At 39.4% G+C, this 19,353-nt stretch overlaps 1 protein-coding gene and 1 pseudogene across 1 annotated transcript in view; one reads left to right on the top strand and one right to left on the bottom strand.

The window, feature by feature from the left end:
* LOC149210410 (disease resistance protein RUN1-like) overlaps positions 1–14,452 on the bottom strand; it is a 47,052-nt gene extending 32,600 nt beyond the window's left edge. The window contains exon 1 of the mRNA XM_089398953.1: positions 14,341–14,452. Within this exon, the coding sequence (XP_089255079.1) occupies positions 14,341–14,452 (112 nt within the window). The remainder of the gene's footprint in view (positions 1–14,340) is intronic.
* Positions 14,453–15,816: 1,364 nt separating this feature from the next.
* Positions 15,817–17,027, top strand: LOC149210409 (protein DETOXIFICATION 16 pseudogene; annotated as a pseudogene).
* The last annotated feature ends 2,326 nt before the right edge of the window (positions 17,028–19,353 follow it).

The following is a 19,353-nucleotide window of genomic DNA, read 5'->3' as shown; positions in this document are numbered from 1 at the left end:
TAAGTCATCGAGTGGGAGATCTAAATCTCCAAGAAAACCTGTAAAGGTGGTGTGCTGGAAATGCGGAAAGGAAGGGCACTACAAAAGGGACTGTAAATCTAAAGCTCCTGATAAAGGAAAGGGATCTGATGATTCTCCTTCTAGAGAGGCAAAAACGACCTCAGATGAAGGTGGGGATGTGTACTTGGCTTCTTCAAGTACACATGTAGATCATGAGGCATGGTTGATTGACTCAGGTGCATCCTTTCACTTCACTCCCCATAGAGAGTGGTTCTGCAAGTATGAGAAATATGATGGTAGTGATGTCTTCTTGGGGGATGACAGGAAGGCTAGAATCATTGGTCGCGGAAAAGTAAAGTTGAAGTTACAAGATGGAAGGGTTAGAACACTTCTGGGTGTTCTGCACATTCCTGCATTAACCAGAAATCTGATTTCTGTAAGCAAGCTAGATGATGCAGGTGTAAAAGTAGTGATGGAGAAGGATACCTGCAAGATGGTTCAGGGAGCACTAGTATTGATGCAGGGAGTTCAGATTCGAACTCTGTACAAGCTGCAAGGTAGCACTGTTATTGATGGGTGCAATAGTTCCATGGTTCCTGAAAGTGGAGCAGAAAGTCTAGTGGTCTCTGGAGAGAAGACCATGTTGTGGCATCAAAGGCTTGGACATATTGGAGAGAAGGACCTTCGGATACTTCATGGTAAAAGTATGGTAGAAGGTATGAGTAATATCTCTCTGGATTTTGATTTCTGTGAAAATTGTGTATACGGGAAGGAGAATTGGGTGAGTTTCCCCTTTGGTGGTATGAGGGCGAAACAGATATTAGAGCTTGTGCATAGTGATGTGTTTGGACCTGTGAAGGTTCCATCACTTGGTAAGTATGTATACTATGTATCATTTAAAGATGACTTCTCAAGGAATACATGGATATACTTCCTTAAGAAGAAATCTGACGTCTTTGACATGTTTAAAGAATTTAAGGCTTTGGTGGAAAACCAGACAGAGAAGAAGATAAAGGTACTGAGGACAGATAACGGTGGAGAGTTTTGTGGCAAGGAATTTGAAGAATTGTGTAAGAAGTGTGGTATAGCATGGCAGGAGACTACTCCATATACACCTCAGCAAAATGGAGTTGTAGAAAGAATGAACAAGACGTTGATGGAAAGGGCAAGAAGTATGCTCAGTGGTGTCGATTTAGGACAAGAATTCTAGGCAGGCATGTTACCTGGTTAACAGATCACCTTCATCATCATTGGAAGATAAGAGTCCACAAGAGGTATGGACTGGTAAGAAACTTTCTCTTTCACATCTGAGGGTATTTGGATGTGATGCATATGTACATGTTCCAAAGGAGAAAAGAACCAAGTTGGATAGTAAATCTGCAAAGTGCATCTTTATTGGGTATAAGGATGGTTTAAAGGGTTATAAGCTTTGGAACCCAGTAACAAGGAAGGTTGTGTACAGCTGAGATGTGGTGTTCAGAGAGGTGAAAGATGTTATTAAACATGAAGTCCAACCAAAGGAACCTGAGAAGATAGAGTTTGAGCTTAAGGAGGAAGAATCAGACTCTACAACGGAGGAGGAATTAGAAGATGAAGAGCCACAAACTCTGGGTGTGAGAAGATCAGTTCGAGAAAGAAGGTAGCCAGAAAGGTATAGTCGGTCTGCTTCATTATGGATCACAGAAGTCTGAATTCAGAAATAAAAACAAATAAAAAAAAAATTAAAAATGAATTAGGCTAGCAACCAACTAGGAGGGGAGGTCGATTTCAAAATCGGCCTCCCTGCTGAGGTGGCTGGAAAGCATGGACCCTGGGCAGGTGGGGAACTAATCGCAACTCCCCCTAGGGGCCAGGCCCCACAACCACCTAGGTGGGGAGGCCGATTCTGGGAATCAGTCTCCATGCCCAGGACACAGTGCCCCGCCCGCCTAGGGGCCAGGCCCCTTAACCTCTTGGGAGGGGAGGCCAATTATGGGAATCAACCTCCCTACCCGCCTCAAGGCAAGGCCACACAACCACCTGGGCGCGGAGGTTGATTTCCAGGTATTGACCTTCCCGCCAAGGTGACTTCATTTTTTTCTTAATTTTAAATTTAATTTTATTTTTTTTTAAATGTCTTTTTTGGTAAATGAAATTGTTTTTTAAATTTTAAACTTTATTTATTTTTTATTGTGTTTTTAAGGAGTTCACAACCCATGGAACGAAGGCTTCTTGCCCTAGTTGGCATTAAGTCAGGTCATAGGTTTGAAACTCAGCAAGTCGTAACTCGTAGATATGCAAACAAAGACGAGTGGAAACTAAAAGTTGAATCCTATAAATAACGGGAAATTGCACCAATTCACATGAAGGTTTCCACTTGAAAGGCATCACAACCACTTTAATAAGTTAGATTGCAGTCTTGGGAACTATTCCAGATAAGTTTGCTTGTTGGGTGGTCATGCAAACCCATGTGGAATGGTTTTTTTTCTTGATTCTAAGCATAGGATTAGTTGTTGGTGCAAAGTCTAGACCATGAATTTTCTAGGCAAGTGAGGATAAAAATGTGGCTTAAATCATGAGATTATAGCCGTGTAAGATCTTAGGTTGTAAGGAATTATATATGTTTCTAATGAGATTTGTGTATAAGATAGTACCTAATTTTCTAATGAGATTTGTGTATAAGATAGTACCTAATTTTCTTGACCAGTGGTTACAGTATTGCAGTGACTGAAGTTAGTATTGGTCTTTTTTTAATGACAACCTTCAAATTATGCTTTTTCACTCTTTATTTTGATATGGCCTTCATAACTTACTACTTTCTTTTCCTTTCCTTTTATGGTCCTTGTGACTAATATATATCTCATTTTATTTTGGGTGATACAATATCAAAATTTTTGTTTTTGATTGCATTCATTGTGTCGAAGAGTTTTGTTGCATAAACTAAGCTCGGATCTCGACATCCATCAACCTTGTTTTGTGCTCCATGCAAAGAATACTTGTGTTAGAAAGTTGAGGCTAATTAAACCACAAAAAGCCTGAGCTAGCGAGAGAATAGGGGGTAAAGAAATCAGATGAACTAATGGTAAGTACAGGGCTAACTGGATTGACCCAGAAATATAAAGAAGATACTAAATGGAGAAATCAAAGGTTATCAACCCAAGAGACTCGCCACAATGAAGAAGCAATTGACCATTCAAGACATTGAAAATATAGTATAAGACCCAGAATTGAACAAGACCTTCCCAAAACCAACACCAAAAGCCGAATAGTAAGCTAATATAAAATTAGATAGAGATTCAAATGGAGTAAGGAGCTACCCAGGACCAGTAGGTCGAGAGGGACTCAGACTTAGAGGTTGGAGTGTTGCAAATGAACCTAGAGTGTTGAAAGATCGAAGTTCACCCGAGAAGTTGTGGCTGACTTTTATAACGTACCCTTCTCTCCCAGTTGCCTTTAGGTGACCATAACTCTTTTCTTCCAACTCAAAGAAATCAATAAAACAGACGACGAACAAAGCCAAGGTGGTAGCATTTCCTTTGGAATTGACTTCAGAAAACAATAGCATTTCCTTTGGAATTGACTTCAGAAAACAAAACATAGATTCTCAGAATTGATAGCATCAAGATGTTAACAAAATGCACTCTACTCCACCCTTCCTCTGACCATGCCTCCTGTAGCAAGCGGCCTAGCTTCCCGCAGCCGCTCTCTCAGTGTTGCAACCGGATACTCAAAATCCATAAAGCATCATATGCCATAACTCCAAGATTAAAAATTAGTCACATGTGTGTATGGCCACAACACCTCTGACATTTATTGTGCTTTCCGTGGCAAGGTCGTGGGCTCATTCCCTAATCCCACCATTTATCTCCAAGGTCACTCTCATCTGGGAATAATATTATTTATATTTATACAAATTTCACATAGTTATTAATAAAAGTATTCCTATTTTTACTTATATTAAAATTCTCATAATGCATAATTTTATAAAAAAATTAATGTGATGTGCATAGTATTCAAGATATATATATATATATATATATATATATATATAACTTAGTAAAAAAGAATTTTGTTTTTTCTTTGTTTGTTTTGGTAATTATTGAAATTTTATATATTTATTAATTAAATTTATTAAGTTTTTATATGTTTTAAAATAAGAATAGTTAAAAATAGATTAATGTGGTATGTATATTATGATTTTTTCAAAAAAAAATGGTTTGAAAATTTATTAATAAAAACAAAATTACAATAGAACAAATTGAATTGAATAGATTTATTAATTTTATAATTGTGCATTATTATTATTATTATCATTATTTTCCTATAACATGTATTATATATTAAACCATTTAGATCTTTATACTCATTTACTAGTGCTACAATATATCTCTCATATTGAACCAACATTTAAATGTTTATAATCATTTATGGACACTAAAACATCCACCCCATACTAGGTTGTAGAGTGCTCCCCACAATTATATATAATTTTTATATAATAAATAAAATTGTTTTTAGTAATTAATTAACTAATTTAAATTATTAATACATTTTCCACCTAGATTAATTAATTAATTAATATTTAATTATGATTAAATAAAAATTGTTATCCCTCAAGGTACTCATCCTTACCCTTTGATGCAAAAGCATCTAACCACCCTTAATCAAAAGTCAAAGTCAAAGCTATGGAGGGGTAGACATGGACAATCATGTAAACCAAGAGCAATTTTCTGTTACAAACGAGCTAATTTGAAGGAATTGATAAGTCTCGAGAAGACTTAATTTAATGTAATTATTTGCCATGTATGTGTGTTGAGAGATTTAGGCAATTTGTGAGAGGAAATCGTGGATCTGAGATGATCCACGACTTTGTAATTTTCTCTATAAAGAGTTTGTATTGTGTGACAGAAAAATAGAAAGTGATAGAGGAGTAGAAAACATTTGCGTAAACAGAGTGTGGATTCAATGTAGTAGAGAGGCGAATTTGTGACTAAGGCTAAAATGCCTTAGACTGGAATTATATTGTGTATAATATAAATTGTGTGTTATGTGGAATTCATATGTGTGTGTGTTTATGTGTTATTGAGTTAATTCCCGTGTTATTGGTTCATTGATCGACCATCGACCACTGTAAGGATTGATGGCAATCCAATGTTAACAAGTTAACTATTATATGAATGTGAATAGAATATGGCAGAGTTCATGGGTGGAAATGCGAATTCCATCTTCAGTGAACAAACGCAGAGGGAGCAGTCGGATCGTTTAAACCAACGGATATTAATAAAGGAAGAAAAATGGTGGAGGGACAAACTGCGAGGAATAGGATTGTACAAATGTCCTGATTGTGGTTGAAGCCCTGTACTAAATCCTAGCCGTCGATCTCATTTTCAAACACTTATGTCACATTCAACTGCAGGGCTAAGTTGTTTGGTAATCCGTGTGTTAGTTGAACACCCGCAGGCCATAGATTTTATGAACTCGTATATCCAACGGATATCGGGTCATAAAGTGATCGAACGTTAATCTCAAAACGGACCCGAATATTTATAGATAAAGGATTTATAATATTTATTGGCTCCGTCAGGGTGGTTAAACGTCATGCAAGTGGTCCATGCGATATCGCTACTGACTGTTGCATCAAGCGTGACTTGGTCAAACGGTGGAGGATTAGTGATTAGTTTCATTGATCGGGTGAACCATACATTGTCGGATTGGGTAGAAGATCAACGACGAAGAATTTATCTGATAAGATTTGTGGGAAAGGTGAAACCGAGAAGTTTATGGACGCCGGTTTAAATCTATTTGGGGTCTCGTCTTGTGCATTAAGGTGGGACCGGTGTTCATTGGTGGGGTTCACTGTATTCTGTTGTTTGGTGATTGGTTGGGTTTTTCTTTAAAACCCACCAACGTAAACTCTTCCAATTTGTATAGGTGAGCCATAACCCACAGGGTCACGTAAGGTTATTATGAAAATTAGGGAAATTGCCTTTAGGCGGTTTTTCCTGCATCAAAGTGGTATCAAAGGAGGGAAAGGTTTCCTACGAAAAAAAAAAGATTTTGCGTGCAAAAGGAGGAGGTATAGTTATGTTGAAGACTGGAAAGTTTATGATCTTGGTACTGTTGATAGCGGCAGCAGAAGGTGAGAAAACTTGTAGCAACCTAGAGCATGAAATGCTCATATTGTTCCATACAAGAGAGAACCACAGAGATGTCGAAAGACTAAGCTCGAGGAGAGAAGCTTGGTGAGGTATCATGTAGCAGAGAAGGCTGTTACTGTAGAGGTTTTGTTGCAGCTCACAGAAAGATCATGAAGGCAGTTCCACTGAGGAAGTGGGTAGAATTGTTATGGGATTAGGGAGAAGCATATGACCAGGAGGTCATAAACTTTTGTGCCTTGGGAGTCTGAAGCAGGAGCATTCGAGCACCCTTAATCAAAAGCCAAAGTCAAAGCTATGCAGGGGAATATGTGGACAATCATGTAAAATGGGAGCAATTTTCTGTTAAAAACAAGCTAATTTGAAGGAATTGACAAGTCTCGAGAAGACTTAATTTAATGTAATTATTTGCCATGTATGTGTGTTGAGAAATTTAGGCGATTTGTGAGAGGAAATCGTGGATCTGAGATGATCCACGACTTTGTAATTTTTTCTATAAAGAGTCTCTGTTGTGTGATAGAAAAACGGAGAGTAATAGAGGGGCAGGAAACATTTGTGTAAACAGAGTTTGGATTCAATGTAGTCAAGAGGAGAATTTGTGACTAAGGTTGAAATGCCTTAGACTAGAATTATATTGTGTATAATATAAATTGTGTGTTATGTGGAGTTCGTATGTGTGTGTGTTTATGTGTTATTGAGTTAATTCCCGTGTTATTGGTTCATTGATCGACCATCGATCATTGTAAGGATCGATGGTGATCCAATGTTAACAGGTTAACTATTGTATGAATGTGAATAGAGTATGACAAAGTTAATGGGTGGAAATATGAATTCCATCTTTAGTGAACAGGCGCAGAGGGAGCCGTTAGATCGTTTAGACCGACAGATATTAATGGTGGAGGGATAAACTGCGGGGAATAGGAGTGTACAGATGTCTTGATCGTGGTTGAAGCCTCGTAGTAAAACCTGGCTGTCGATGTCATTTTCAAACACTTACGTCAGAGTCAACTGTGGGGCTAAGCTGTTTGGTAATCGATGTGTTAGTTGAAGACCCACAAGTCATAGATCTGATGACCTCGTATATCCAACGGATTTCGGGTCATAAAGTGATCAGACGTTATTCTCAGAACGGACCTGAACATTTATAGATTAAGGATTTATAATCCTTATCGGCTCCGTAAGGGCGGTTACACGTCGTGCAAGTGGTCCGTGCAATATCGTTGCTGACCGCTGGATCAAGCATGCCTTGGTCAAAAGGTGGAGGATTAGCGATTAGTTTCATTGATCGGGTGAACCATCAATCGTTGAATTGGGTTGAAGATAAATGATGGAGATTTTATCCGATAGGATTTGTGGGAAAGGCGGAACCGATAAGTTTATGGACGCAGGTTTAAATCTATTTGAGGTCTCGCCTTGTGCATTCAGGTGGGACCGGTGTTCATTGGCGGGGTTCATTGTATTCCACAGTTTGGTGATTAGTTGGGTTTTTCTTTAAAAGCCACCAACGTAAACTCTTCCAATTTGTATAGGTGGGCCATAACCGACAGGGTCACGTAAGTTTATTATGAAAATTAGGGAAATTTCCTTTAGGCAGTTTTTCCTGCATCAAAGTGGTATCAAAGCAGGGCAATGTTCCCTGCGAAAATGAAGATTTTGGTTCAAAAAGGAGGAGGTATAGTTATGTTGAAGACTGGAGATTTTATGATCTTGGTACTATCGATAGCAGCAGTAGAAGGTGAGAAAACTTGTAGCAACCTAGAGCATGAAATGCTCATATGGTTCCACAGAAGAGAGAACTAGATAGATGCCGAAAGACTAAACTTGAGGAGAGAAGCTTGGTGAGGTATCATGTAGCAGAGAAGACTGTTACTGTAGAGGTTTTGTTGCAGCTCACAGAAAGATCATGAAGGTAGTTCCACTGAGGAAGTCGGTAGAATTGCTATGGGATTGTGGAGAAGTATATGACCAGGAGGTCATAAACTTTTGTGCCTTGGGAGTCTGATGCAGGAGCATCCGAGCATCCTTAATAAAAATCCAAAGTCAAAGCTATGTAGGGGAAGATGTGGACAATCATGTAAACTGGGAGCAATTTTCTGTTAAAAATGAGCTAATTTGAAGGAATTGATAAGTCTCGAGAAGAATTCATTTAATGTAATTATCTGCCACATATGGGTGTTGAGAAATTTAGGCGATTTGTGAGAGGAAATCGTGGATTTGAGATGATCCACGAGTTTGTAATTTGTTCTATAAAGAGTCTATGTTGTGTGACAAAAAAACTGAGAGTGATAGAGGGGCAGGAAACATTTGTGTAAACAGAGTGTGGATTCAATGTAGTCGAGAGGCGAATTTGTGACTAAGGGTGAAATGCCTTAGACTGGAATTATATTATGTATAATATAAATTGTGTGTTATGCGGAATTCATATGTGTGTGTGTTCATGTGTTATTGAGTTAATTCCCGTGTTATTGGTTCATTGATCGACCATCAGTCACTGTAAGAATCGATGGCGATCCAATGTTAACAAGTTAACTGTTGTATGAATGTGAATAGAGTATGATAGAGTTAATGGGTGGAAATGCGCATTCCATCATTAGTGAACAAGTGCAAAGGGAGTTGTTGAATCGTTTAGATCGATGGATATTAATGGCGGAGGGATAAACTGCAGGGAATAGGAATGTATGGATGTCTTGATCATGGTTGAAGCCCCATGCTAAATCCTCGCTGTCGATCTCATTTTCAAACGCTTACGTCAGAGTCAACTGCGGGGCTAAGATGTTTGCTAATCCGTGTGTTAGTTGAAGACCCACACATTGTAGATCTGATGACCTCGTATATCCAACGGATATCGAGTCATAGAGTGATCAAACGCTAATCTCAGAACAAACCTGAACATTTATAGATTAAGGATTTATAATCCTTATTGGCTCCGTAAGGGCGGTTAAATGTCGTGCAATGGGTCCATGCGATATCGCTGCTGACCGTTGGATCAAGTGTGCCTTGGTCAAACGGTGGAGGATTAGCGATTAGTTTCGTTGATCAGGTGAACCATCAACTGGCGGATTGGATAGAAGATCAACGACGAAGAATTTATCCGATAAGATTTGTGGGAAAGGCGGAACTGAGAAGTTTATGGACGCGGGTTTAAATCTATTTGAGGTCTTGTCTTGTGCATTCAGGTGGGACTGGTGTTCATTGGCGGGGTTCATTGTATTCCAATGTTTGGTGATTGATTGGGTTTTTCTTTAAAACCCACCAATGTAAACTCTTCCAATTTGTATAGGTGGGCCATAACCCACAGGGTCACGTAAGGTTATTATGAAAATTAGGGAAATTGCCTTTAGGCGGTTTTTCCTGCATCAAAGTGGTATCAGAGTAGGGAAAGGTTTCCTGCGAAAAAGAATATTTTGCGTGCAAGAGGAGGAGGTATAGCTATGTTGAAGACTGGAGAGTTTATGATCTTGGTACTGTCGATAGCGGCAACGAAAGGTGGGAAAACTTGCAGCAACCTAGAGCATGAAATGCTCATATGGTTCCATAGAAGAGAGAACTAGAGAGATACCGAAAGACTAAACTCAAGGAGAGAAGCTTGGTGAGGTATCATGTAGCACAGAAGACTGTTACTACAGAGGTTTTGTTGCAGCTCACAGAAAGATCATCAAAGTAGTTCCACTGAGGAAGTGGGTAGAATTGCTATTGGATTAGGGAGAAGCATATGACCAGGAGGTCATAAAATTTTGTGCCTTGGGAGTCTGATGCAGGAGCATCCGAGCACCCTTAATAAAAATCCAAAGTCAAAGCTATGCAGGGGAAGACGTGGAAAATCATGTAAACCAGGAGAAATTTTCTGTTAAAAACGAGCTAATTTGAAGAAATTGATAAGTCTCGAGAAGACTTAATTTAATGTAATTATCTACCATGTATGTGTGTTGAGAAATTTAGGTGATTTTTGAAAGGAAATCATGGATCTGAGATGATCCACGACTTTGTAATTTTTTCTATAAAGAGTCTCTGTTGTGTGACAGAAAAATGGAGAGTGATAGAGGACCAGGAAACATTTGTGTAAACAGAGTGTGGATTCAATGTAGTCGAGAGGCAAATTTGTGACTAAGGCTGAAATGCCTTAGATAGGAATTATATTGTGTATATGTGTGTTATGTGGAATTCGTATGTGTGTGTGTTTATGTGTTATTGAGTTAATTCCTGTGTTATTGGTTCATTGATCGACCATAGATCACTGTAAGGATCGATGGAAATCCAATGTTAACAAGTTAACTGTTGTATGAATGTGAATAGAGTATGACAGACTTAATGGGTGGAAATACGAATTCCATCTTCAGTGAACAAGTGCAGAGGGCGCTGTCGGATCGTTTAGACCAACGGATATTAATGGCAAAAGAAAAATGGCAGAGGGATAAACTACGGGGAATAGGAGTGTATGGATGTCTTGATCGAGGTTGAAGCCTCGTACTAAATCCTGGCTATTGATCTCATTTTAAATTGCTTACGTCAGAGTCAACTGCGGGGATAAGATGTTTGGTAATCCGTGTGTTAGTTGAATACCCACACGTCGTAGATCTGATGACCTCGTATATCCAACGGATATCGAGTCATAAAGTGATCGGACGTTAATCTCAGAATGGATCCGAACATTTATATATTAAGGATTTATAATCCTTATCGGCTCTGTAAGGGCGGTTAAATGTCGTGCAAGTGGTCTGTGCGATATCATTGCTAACCATTGGATCAAGCATGCCTTGATCAAATAGTGGAGGATTAGCGATTAGTTTCGTTGATCGGGTGAACCACCAACCGTCGGGTTGGGTAGAAGATCAACGATGGAGAATTATCCGATAAGATTTGTGGGAAAGGCGGAACCGAGAAGTTTATGGACACAGGTTTAAATCTATTTGAGGTCCGGTCTTGTGCATTCAGGTGGGACCGGTGTTCGTTGGTAGGGTTCATTGTATTTCATTGTTTGGTGATTGGTTGGGTTTTTGTTTCAAACCCACCAACGTAAATGCTTCCAATTTGTATAGGTGGGCCATAACCCACAGGGTCACGTAAGGTTATTATGAAAATCAGGGAAATTTCCTTTAGGCGGTTTTTCCTGCATCAAAGTGGTATCAGAGCAGGGAAACGTTTCCTGTGCAAAAGAAGATTTTGTGTGCAAAAGGAGGAGGTACAGTTATGTTGAAGACTGAAGAGTTTATGATCTTGGTACTGTCGATAGCAGCAACAAAAGGTGAGAAAACTTGCAGCAACCTAGAGCATGAAATGCTCATATGGTTCCACAAAAGAGAGAACCAGAGAGATGCCACAAAGACTAAGCTCAACAAGAGAAGCTTGCTGAGGTATCATGTAGCAGAGAAGAATGTTACTACAGAGGTTTTGTTGCAGCTCACAGAAAGATCATGAAGGCAATTCCACTGAGGAAGTGGGTTGACTTGCTATGGGATTAGGGAGAAGGATATGACCAGGAGGTCATAAACTTTTGTGCCTCGGGAGTCTGATCAAGAGCATCTGACCACCCTTAATCAAAAGTCAAATCCAAAGCTATGGAGGGGTAGACGTGGACAATCATCTAAACCAGGAGCAATTTTCTGTTAAAAAACAAGCTAATTTGAAGGAATTGATAAGTCTCGAGAAGACTTAATTTAATGTAATTATCTGCCATGTATGTGTGTTGAGAGATTTAGGTGATTTGTGAGAGGAAATCGTGGATCTGAGATGATCCACGACTTTGTAATTTTCTCTATAAAGAGTATGTGTTGTGTGACAGAAAAATAGAGAGTTATAGAGGGGTAGGAAATATTTGTGTAAACAAAGTGTGGATTCAATGTAGTCGAGAGGAGAATTTGTGACTAAGGCTGAAATCCCTTAGACTGGAATTATAATGTGTATAATATAAATTGTGTTATGTGGAATTCATATGTCTATGTGTTTATGTGTTATTGAGTTAATTCTCGTGTTATTGTTTCATTGATCGACCATTGATCACAGTAAGGATCGATGGCAATCCAATGTTAACAAGTTAACTGTTGTATGAATGTGAATAGAGTATGGCAGAGTTAATGGGCGGAAATATGAATTCCATCTTCAGTGAAACAATGCAGAGGGAGTCGTCAGATTGTTTAGACCGACAGATATGAATGGCGAAAGAAAAATGGCAGAGGGATAAACTGTGGGGAATAGGAGTGTACGGATGTATTGATCGTGGTTGCAGCCTCATAATAAATCGTGGCCATCGATCTCATTTTCAAATTCTTACGTCACTTTCAACTACGGGGATAAGCTATTTGGTAATTCATGTGTTAGTTGAAGACCCACAGGCCATAGATCTGATGACCTCGTATATCCATCGGATATCAGGTCATAAAGTGATCGGACGTTAATCTCATAACGTACCCGAACATTTGTAGATTAAGGATTTATAATCCGTATCGACTTCGTAAGGGCAGTTAAACGTTGTGCAAGTGGTTCGTGCGATATCACTGCCGACCATTGGATCAAGCGTGCCTTGATCAAATTGTGGAGGATTAGCAATTAGTTTCGTTGAGCAGGTGAACCATCAATCATCGGATTGGGTAGAAGATCAACAGCAGAGAATTTATCTGATAAGATTTGTGGGAAAGGCGGAACCGAGAAGTTTATGGACACAGGTTTAAATCTATTTGAGGTCCGGTCTTGTGCATTCAGGTGGGACCAGTGTTCGTTGGTAGCGTTCATTGTATTTCATTGTTTGGTGATTGGTTGGGTTTTTATTTCAAACCCACCAACGTAAATTCTTCCAATTTGTATAGGTGGGCCATAACCCATAGGGTCACGTAAGGTTATTATGAAAATCAAGGAAATTGCCTTTAGGCGGTTTTTCCTGCATCAAAGTGGTATCAGAGCAGGGAAAGGTTTCCTACGAAAAAGAAGATTTTGCGTGCAAAAGGAGGAGGTATAGTTATGTTGAAGACTGGAGAGTTTATGATCTTGGTACTGTTGATAGTGGCAACAAAAGGTGAGAAAACTTGCAGCAACCTAGAAAATGAAATGCTCATATAGTTCCACAGAAGAGAGAACCAGGGAGATGCCAAAAGACTAAGCTCAAGGAGAGAAGATTGGTGAGGTATCATGTAGCAGAGAAGACTGTTACTATAGAGGTTTTGTTGCAGCTCACAGAAATATCATGAAGGCAGTTCCACTGAGGAAGTGGGTTGAATTGCTATGGGATTAGGGAGAAGCATATGACCAGGAGGTCATAAACGTTTGTACCTTGGCAGTCTGATGCAAGAGCATCTGACCACCCTTAATCAAAATTCAAATCCAAAGCTATGGAGGGGAAGATATGGACAATCATGTAAACCAGGAGAAATTTTATGTTAAAAGCGAGCTAATTTGAAGGAATTGATAAGTCTCGAGAAGACTTAATTTAATGTAATTATCTGCCATGTATGTGTGTTGAGAGATTTAGGTGATTCGTGAGAGGAAATCATGGATCTAAGATGATCCACAACTTTGTAATTTTCTCTATAAAGAGTCTGTGTTGTGTGACAGAAAAATAGAGAGTTATAGAGGGGCAGGAAACATTTGTGTAAATAGAGTGTGGATTCAATGTGGTCGAGGGGAGAATTTGTGACTAAGGCTGAAATGCCTTAGACTTGAATTATATTGTGTATAATATAAATTATGTGTTAAGTGGAATTCATATGTCTATGTATTTATGTGTTATTGAGTTAATTCTCATGTTATTGGTTCATTGATCGACCATCGATCACAGTAAGGATCGATGGCGATTCAATGTTAACAAGTTAACTGTTGTATAAATGTGAATAGAGTATGGCAGAGTTAATGGGTGGGAATGTGAATTTCGTCTTCAATGAAACCGCGCAAAGGGAGCTGTCGGATCATTTAGACTGACGAATATTAATGGCAGATGAAAAATCGCAGAGGGATAAACTGTGGGGAATAGGAGTGTATGGATGTCTTGATCGTGGTTGAAGCCCCATACTAAATCCTGGCCGTCAATCTCATTTTCAAATGCTTACGTCACAGTCAACTTTGGGGCTAAGTTGTTTGGTAATCGATGTGTTAGTTGAAGACCCATAGGTCATAGATCTGATGACCTCGTATATTCAATGGATATTGGGTCATAAAGCGATCAGACGTTAATCTCAAAATGGACCCGAACATTTATAGATTAAGGATTTATAATCCTTACCGGCTCCGTAAGGGCGATTAAACATCGTGCAAGTGGTCTGTGCGATATCGCTGTTGACCGTTGGATCAACCATGCCTTGATCAAATGGTGGAAGATTAGCGATTAGTTTCATTGTTTGGGTGAACCATAAACCATCAGATTGGGTAGAAGATCAATGACGGAGAATTTATGTGACAAGATTTGTGGGAAAGGCAGAACCGAGAAATTTAAGGACGCGGGATCTATTTGAAGTCCAGTCTTGTGCATTCAAGTGGGACTGGTATTTGTTGGCAGGGTTCATTGTTTTGTGATTGGTTGGGTTTTTGTTTAATACCCACCAATATAAATGCTTCCAATTTGTATAGGTGGGCCATAACCCACAGGGTCACGTAAGGTTATTATGAAAATCAGGGAAATTGCCTTTAGGCGGTTTTTCCTGCATCAAACTGGTATCAGAGCAGGGAAAGATTTCCTGTGAAGAAGAAGATTTTGTGTGCAAAAGGAGGAGGTGCAGTTATTTTGAAGACTAGAGCGTTTATGATCTTGGTACTTGTTATCACTGAAAATGCTGTTGTCAAAAATTTTTTAGTCTAGCTTAAAGTCAGGGTATTTTCGCAGCGCCAGAATTCTTTTTAGCAGTTTCGCAGCGCTATCTGTTTGAGTGGTTTCGTAGCGTGCTATGAAACTGGGGATTTGTTTGAGTTTTCAGTGAAGGTCCAAATCCTAGCATGCTTATTGTACAGAGTTCTACTTCCCTCCAGGAATGTTGGTGAGAGCAGTGGCAGTATGTTCAAGGAGACACCTTATGATGATGCAGCTATTGTAGGATTGCCATCAAATACATTAAGGGAGTTATCTCTGAATTCTGGCTCATGGGTGATTGTGAAAGATGTACATACTAATGTGGGAGACTTGCAGGAGATTTTGTGTTGAATCCTCTAGACAAAGAATCTATTAAATTTTATAAGTCATAGAGTGTTTGATATTTGGGATTGTCTTTTCACAATCTGTAACTTCTTTCACAAAGCAGGGCGCCACAATGGATTGAAAGATTTGAAAAATATTTATGATAAAGTTCATGTTCCCACAATGTTCATGCTGCGGAGTACTTGGTAATTGTTTTGACAGACTTTGGGACCAGTTTCAAACTTGTAGAAATTGTCCATGAAGGAATTCAGAAATACTCTGAAGCTCTAAAAGCAGATAGCTGCTATGTTGTTGCTTAGTATAATTTGGGGTGGTTTATTAAGAAATGAGCATATCGAGCCTAAATCTGGCTGAGGCATTGACAATGGATGGAAGAAAGAAGCCTTTGATATTGGCTAGCACCAATGGAGTTATTAATTCTGCCTTGCTTTCTGGAGAACATGATGGCACCATGGATGGATCTAAGAAATATGCAACAACAACAACAAAAACATTAGCAAAGAGGAAAACTGACTACTTTCGACTTTCTCCTCCATTAAGAAGAATTGGAACTGCCTTCCTCTGACAAAGATGGGGATGGCAGGTGCATTAGAAACACTTTGCGGACAAGCATATGGAGCAAAGCAATATCATTTGCTTGGGATTCAACTGCAGAGAGCAATTGTTGCTCTTTATTGTGTGAGCATACCAATTGCTGTGATATGGGCATATATGGGACACATTCTTGTAGCCCTTGGCCAAGACCCTCTAATATCTTTTGAAGCAGGGAACTTTGCAAGGTGGATGATTCCTAGCTTGTTTGCTACTGCGGCTCTTCAACCCCTTGTGAAATTTCTTCAATCACAAGGTGTTGTCTTTCCGATGATGTTAAGCAGTTCAATAACTCTGTGTTTCCATGTTCCCGTTTGTTGGGTATTGGTGTTCAAAGTTGGATTAGGTAATAAAGGGGCTGCGCTTGCAAATAGCATTTCCAATTGGCTAAATGTGGCACTTCTATCAATTTATGTTAAATTTTCCCTTGCATGCAAGAAGACATGGACATCCTTCTCAAGGGAAGCTTTATATGACATTACAAACTTTCTTAAGCTTGCTATTCCATCTCCAGTAATGCTTTGCTTGGAATACTGGTCTTTTGAAATGCTTGTTCTCTTCTCCGGTTTGTTGCCTAAGCCTGAACTTGAGATATCAGTTCTTTCCATCTGTCTTAGCACTGATGCAGTTGCATATATGATCCCCTTTGGCGTGGGTGCTGCTGTAAGTACACGAGTTTCCAATGAACTAGGAGCTGGACGCTCACGCACTGCACAGTTATCAGTGTGTGTCGGGGTTTGTATGGCAGTCATTGAGGCTCTTATGATAGGATATATTTTATTCTCTATCAGAAATGTATGGGGCTATGCTTATAGCAATGAAGTAGAGGTAGTTGAATACATTTCAACCATGATGCCACTGCTTGTACCCTCAACATTTATGGATGCCATCCAAGGTGTTCTATCAGGTATTGCTAGAGGATGTGGATGGCAAACGTTGGGTGCCTATGCAAATCTTGGGGCATACTATGTGGTTGGCATGCCTATAGCTGTCATTTTGGCCTTTGTACTGCATGCTGGCGGCAGGGGACTTTGGCTTGGACTTATTCGTGGTATATTTGCACAAACGGTTTTACTGTCGATAATAACGTTTTGTACGAATTGGGAGAGCAGGGAAAAAAGGCAAGAGAAAGAGTTTATACATCACCATTGCCGAAGGTTACAAGTAATATAATAAAGGATGAGCAGTAAGTTATCGGCCTGCATGGTTGGAGTCCATTTTCAAACTCCCCTGCCATACAATTGAATGGTGGAGATCACCGGCTTCATATGGTTGATGCTGCGGAAAACACACGCAGTCCTAAGTGATTAAATGCCAAGTGTCAAGTGGTTTCTATAAAATTTGATTGCCACAAGGTCGACAATCTGAAGTTAGATTACAAGCATCATATGGAGAAGACGAAGGCAGATATGAAGAAGGCAGTTCTGAAAGTGTTCATGTCGAAGGTCGAGGAAGCTAAAAGCCAGAACCTTATCAATATGAAGGTTGAATCAATTTTGGAAGATTTGTTTTCGGGATTATTAGAGTTTATGATGGATCCTAATGATTGAAATTCAAGGAGGTGTGGCATCTTTGGAGAACGCATGCCTATTGTTTGATTAAATGTATACACCAGAATGTTCTTATGGAATGTTAATTCAATTATATTTCCATGTGCGTGGCTATATCAGCAAGGCGTGTTGACCGCTTGAAACCGTAACAGGAGACCTGAATTATAAGGTGACAGTTGGCGGCAGGGTTGTGCTGAGGTGTATTTGAAATTTGTGAATCGACCTCTTGACACATTGTGAAAAGGACGTGTTTATCAAACGAATAAAGGAGCCGCAAATTTTGCTGTGGTGTTGCGCCATTTGCCGTGTATGATTATTGTTGTTAAAAGAACTGAAACTCCCGGAAATCTTGTGACAGATGTTCTCTGTAGGGAGTATGCGCTGTCAAAGAAAGATTTAGATGAATTAATTTCAAATTCCATGCATTGCATTGTCCCGTCTTTTTCGGATCCATTTGAAATAGTGTGCTGTGATCCTGAGACAGAAGATATTAAAAAGGCGGCATTTCTGAGATCTGTTGAGTTACTAATTTTTATCCATGACAGAGTATGTAATTGGCTAAACTTGTACATGTCCCCAAAGCTAGGATCATTTCTGCGTGGGAGTAATCCTATTCGCACAAGTATCCAAGGTTTTAATATACAGGTTTGATGAATCATTCCGGAAGATAGATTGAACAGGTGTTGAAATTGTGTTGGAATTGTTTTCTGGGAGAACAAGTATAATATGGATGCAGTGTATTCCTGGGGTAAGCAGAATTGCTTCTAGTTGATGACATGAACAGGGTTAGGGTGGTAAAACTTCATCATCGGCCTTTGATGAAACCTAAAAGTCTACAATGTGTTCAGACCGCAAAGAGGAGATTTTCTCATCTTCTTCTCAAGAAACTTCTCAGGCTGTAAGCAAGGCCTCATCAGAATTTGAGCTCAAAGTTTACATGCTAAGTGATGCCATGTCCTTTTTGAAGAACATTTCCTTGGATAAGATCGCTGAAGATGTTAGTGATTTCCAGCCACAGAAGTTTTGGAGTTTAGAAAATTACCAAAGCACAAGTCAAATTCAGAGGGAGATTGTAAATATTCCAAGAACCATGGCTCTCAGAAGACTTGCGCTACATGAGATTACATTTATCACATTTTTGATAAGAATGCTGCTAGTTCTGCGCTCTGTAGCGAAAGTATCAGGCATCTTACCTTCCATGTTTTGTTGAACAAAGAAAATGATGGACAAAGAAAATGTAAAGAATACTTGCAGCTTCTGATTGAGCAGTTAGAGAAAGAAAAAGGAAAGGATTTTTCAAATCTCGGGATTCAGTTTCAAGTTATCATGTCTGAAAGCTGGGACTCAAATGTTGTAGATGTTTTGTTCTCTTCTTATAAAAAGAGACCTTTGGGAAACCGGATCTGTCAACTTATTTGTCTTGTACCCATCCAAATAGCCCGGGCTGAAAACAATGGACTACATCCTTTGCTTGATGGACTGTGTTGAGTCAGTGAGATGGTAAAATCATGGTGGTCTCATCAATTGCAGTTGGTTCATCTGATGAAGGTTCATGTTACAGGGAATGTGATTCTGAATCTCAGCATAGCAAAGGTGAAACCGAAGATTGGCAACATCAGCTATTCAATTTTGTGAGAAGTTTAAAGGAGGACTGTGTTTTTTAAATCACACAGCAGTTTCCTAGCGCGCTACGAAACTGCTGTAGGTGATGATTTAAAGCGCAGGGCAGCTAGTATGATACTGTGAGCAGCTAGTTTGACACGGTGAGCGGGAGTTGAGGAAGAGGAACAGCTGTCTATCAAATACCACCTACAGCACATCAGAAACCTGGCATCATTCCATACTTGGGGTTATTAAAAGATTTGAGAGCAGGCTGCTATATTTTAGGAGAATGTTGGGAGACAGAAACCGATAAATAGGAGCACACCTTCTGGTCATTAAATGAGCCATCAGCGCTTTCGAGCAT

The sequence above is a fragment of the Pinus tabuliformis genome, chromosome 1_2 (assembly GCF_031772625.1).
Source record: "Pinus tabuliformis cultivar Carrire ecotype Pingquan chromosome 1_2, CPIR1, whole genome shotgun sequence".
Classification (NCBI taxonomy): domain Eukaryota; kingdom Viridiplantae; phylum Streptophyta; class Pinopsida; order Pinales; family Pinaceae; genus Pinus; species Pinus tabuliformis.
This window is presented reverse-complemented; position numbering and strand designations above follow the sequence as displayed.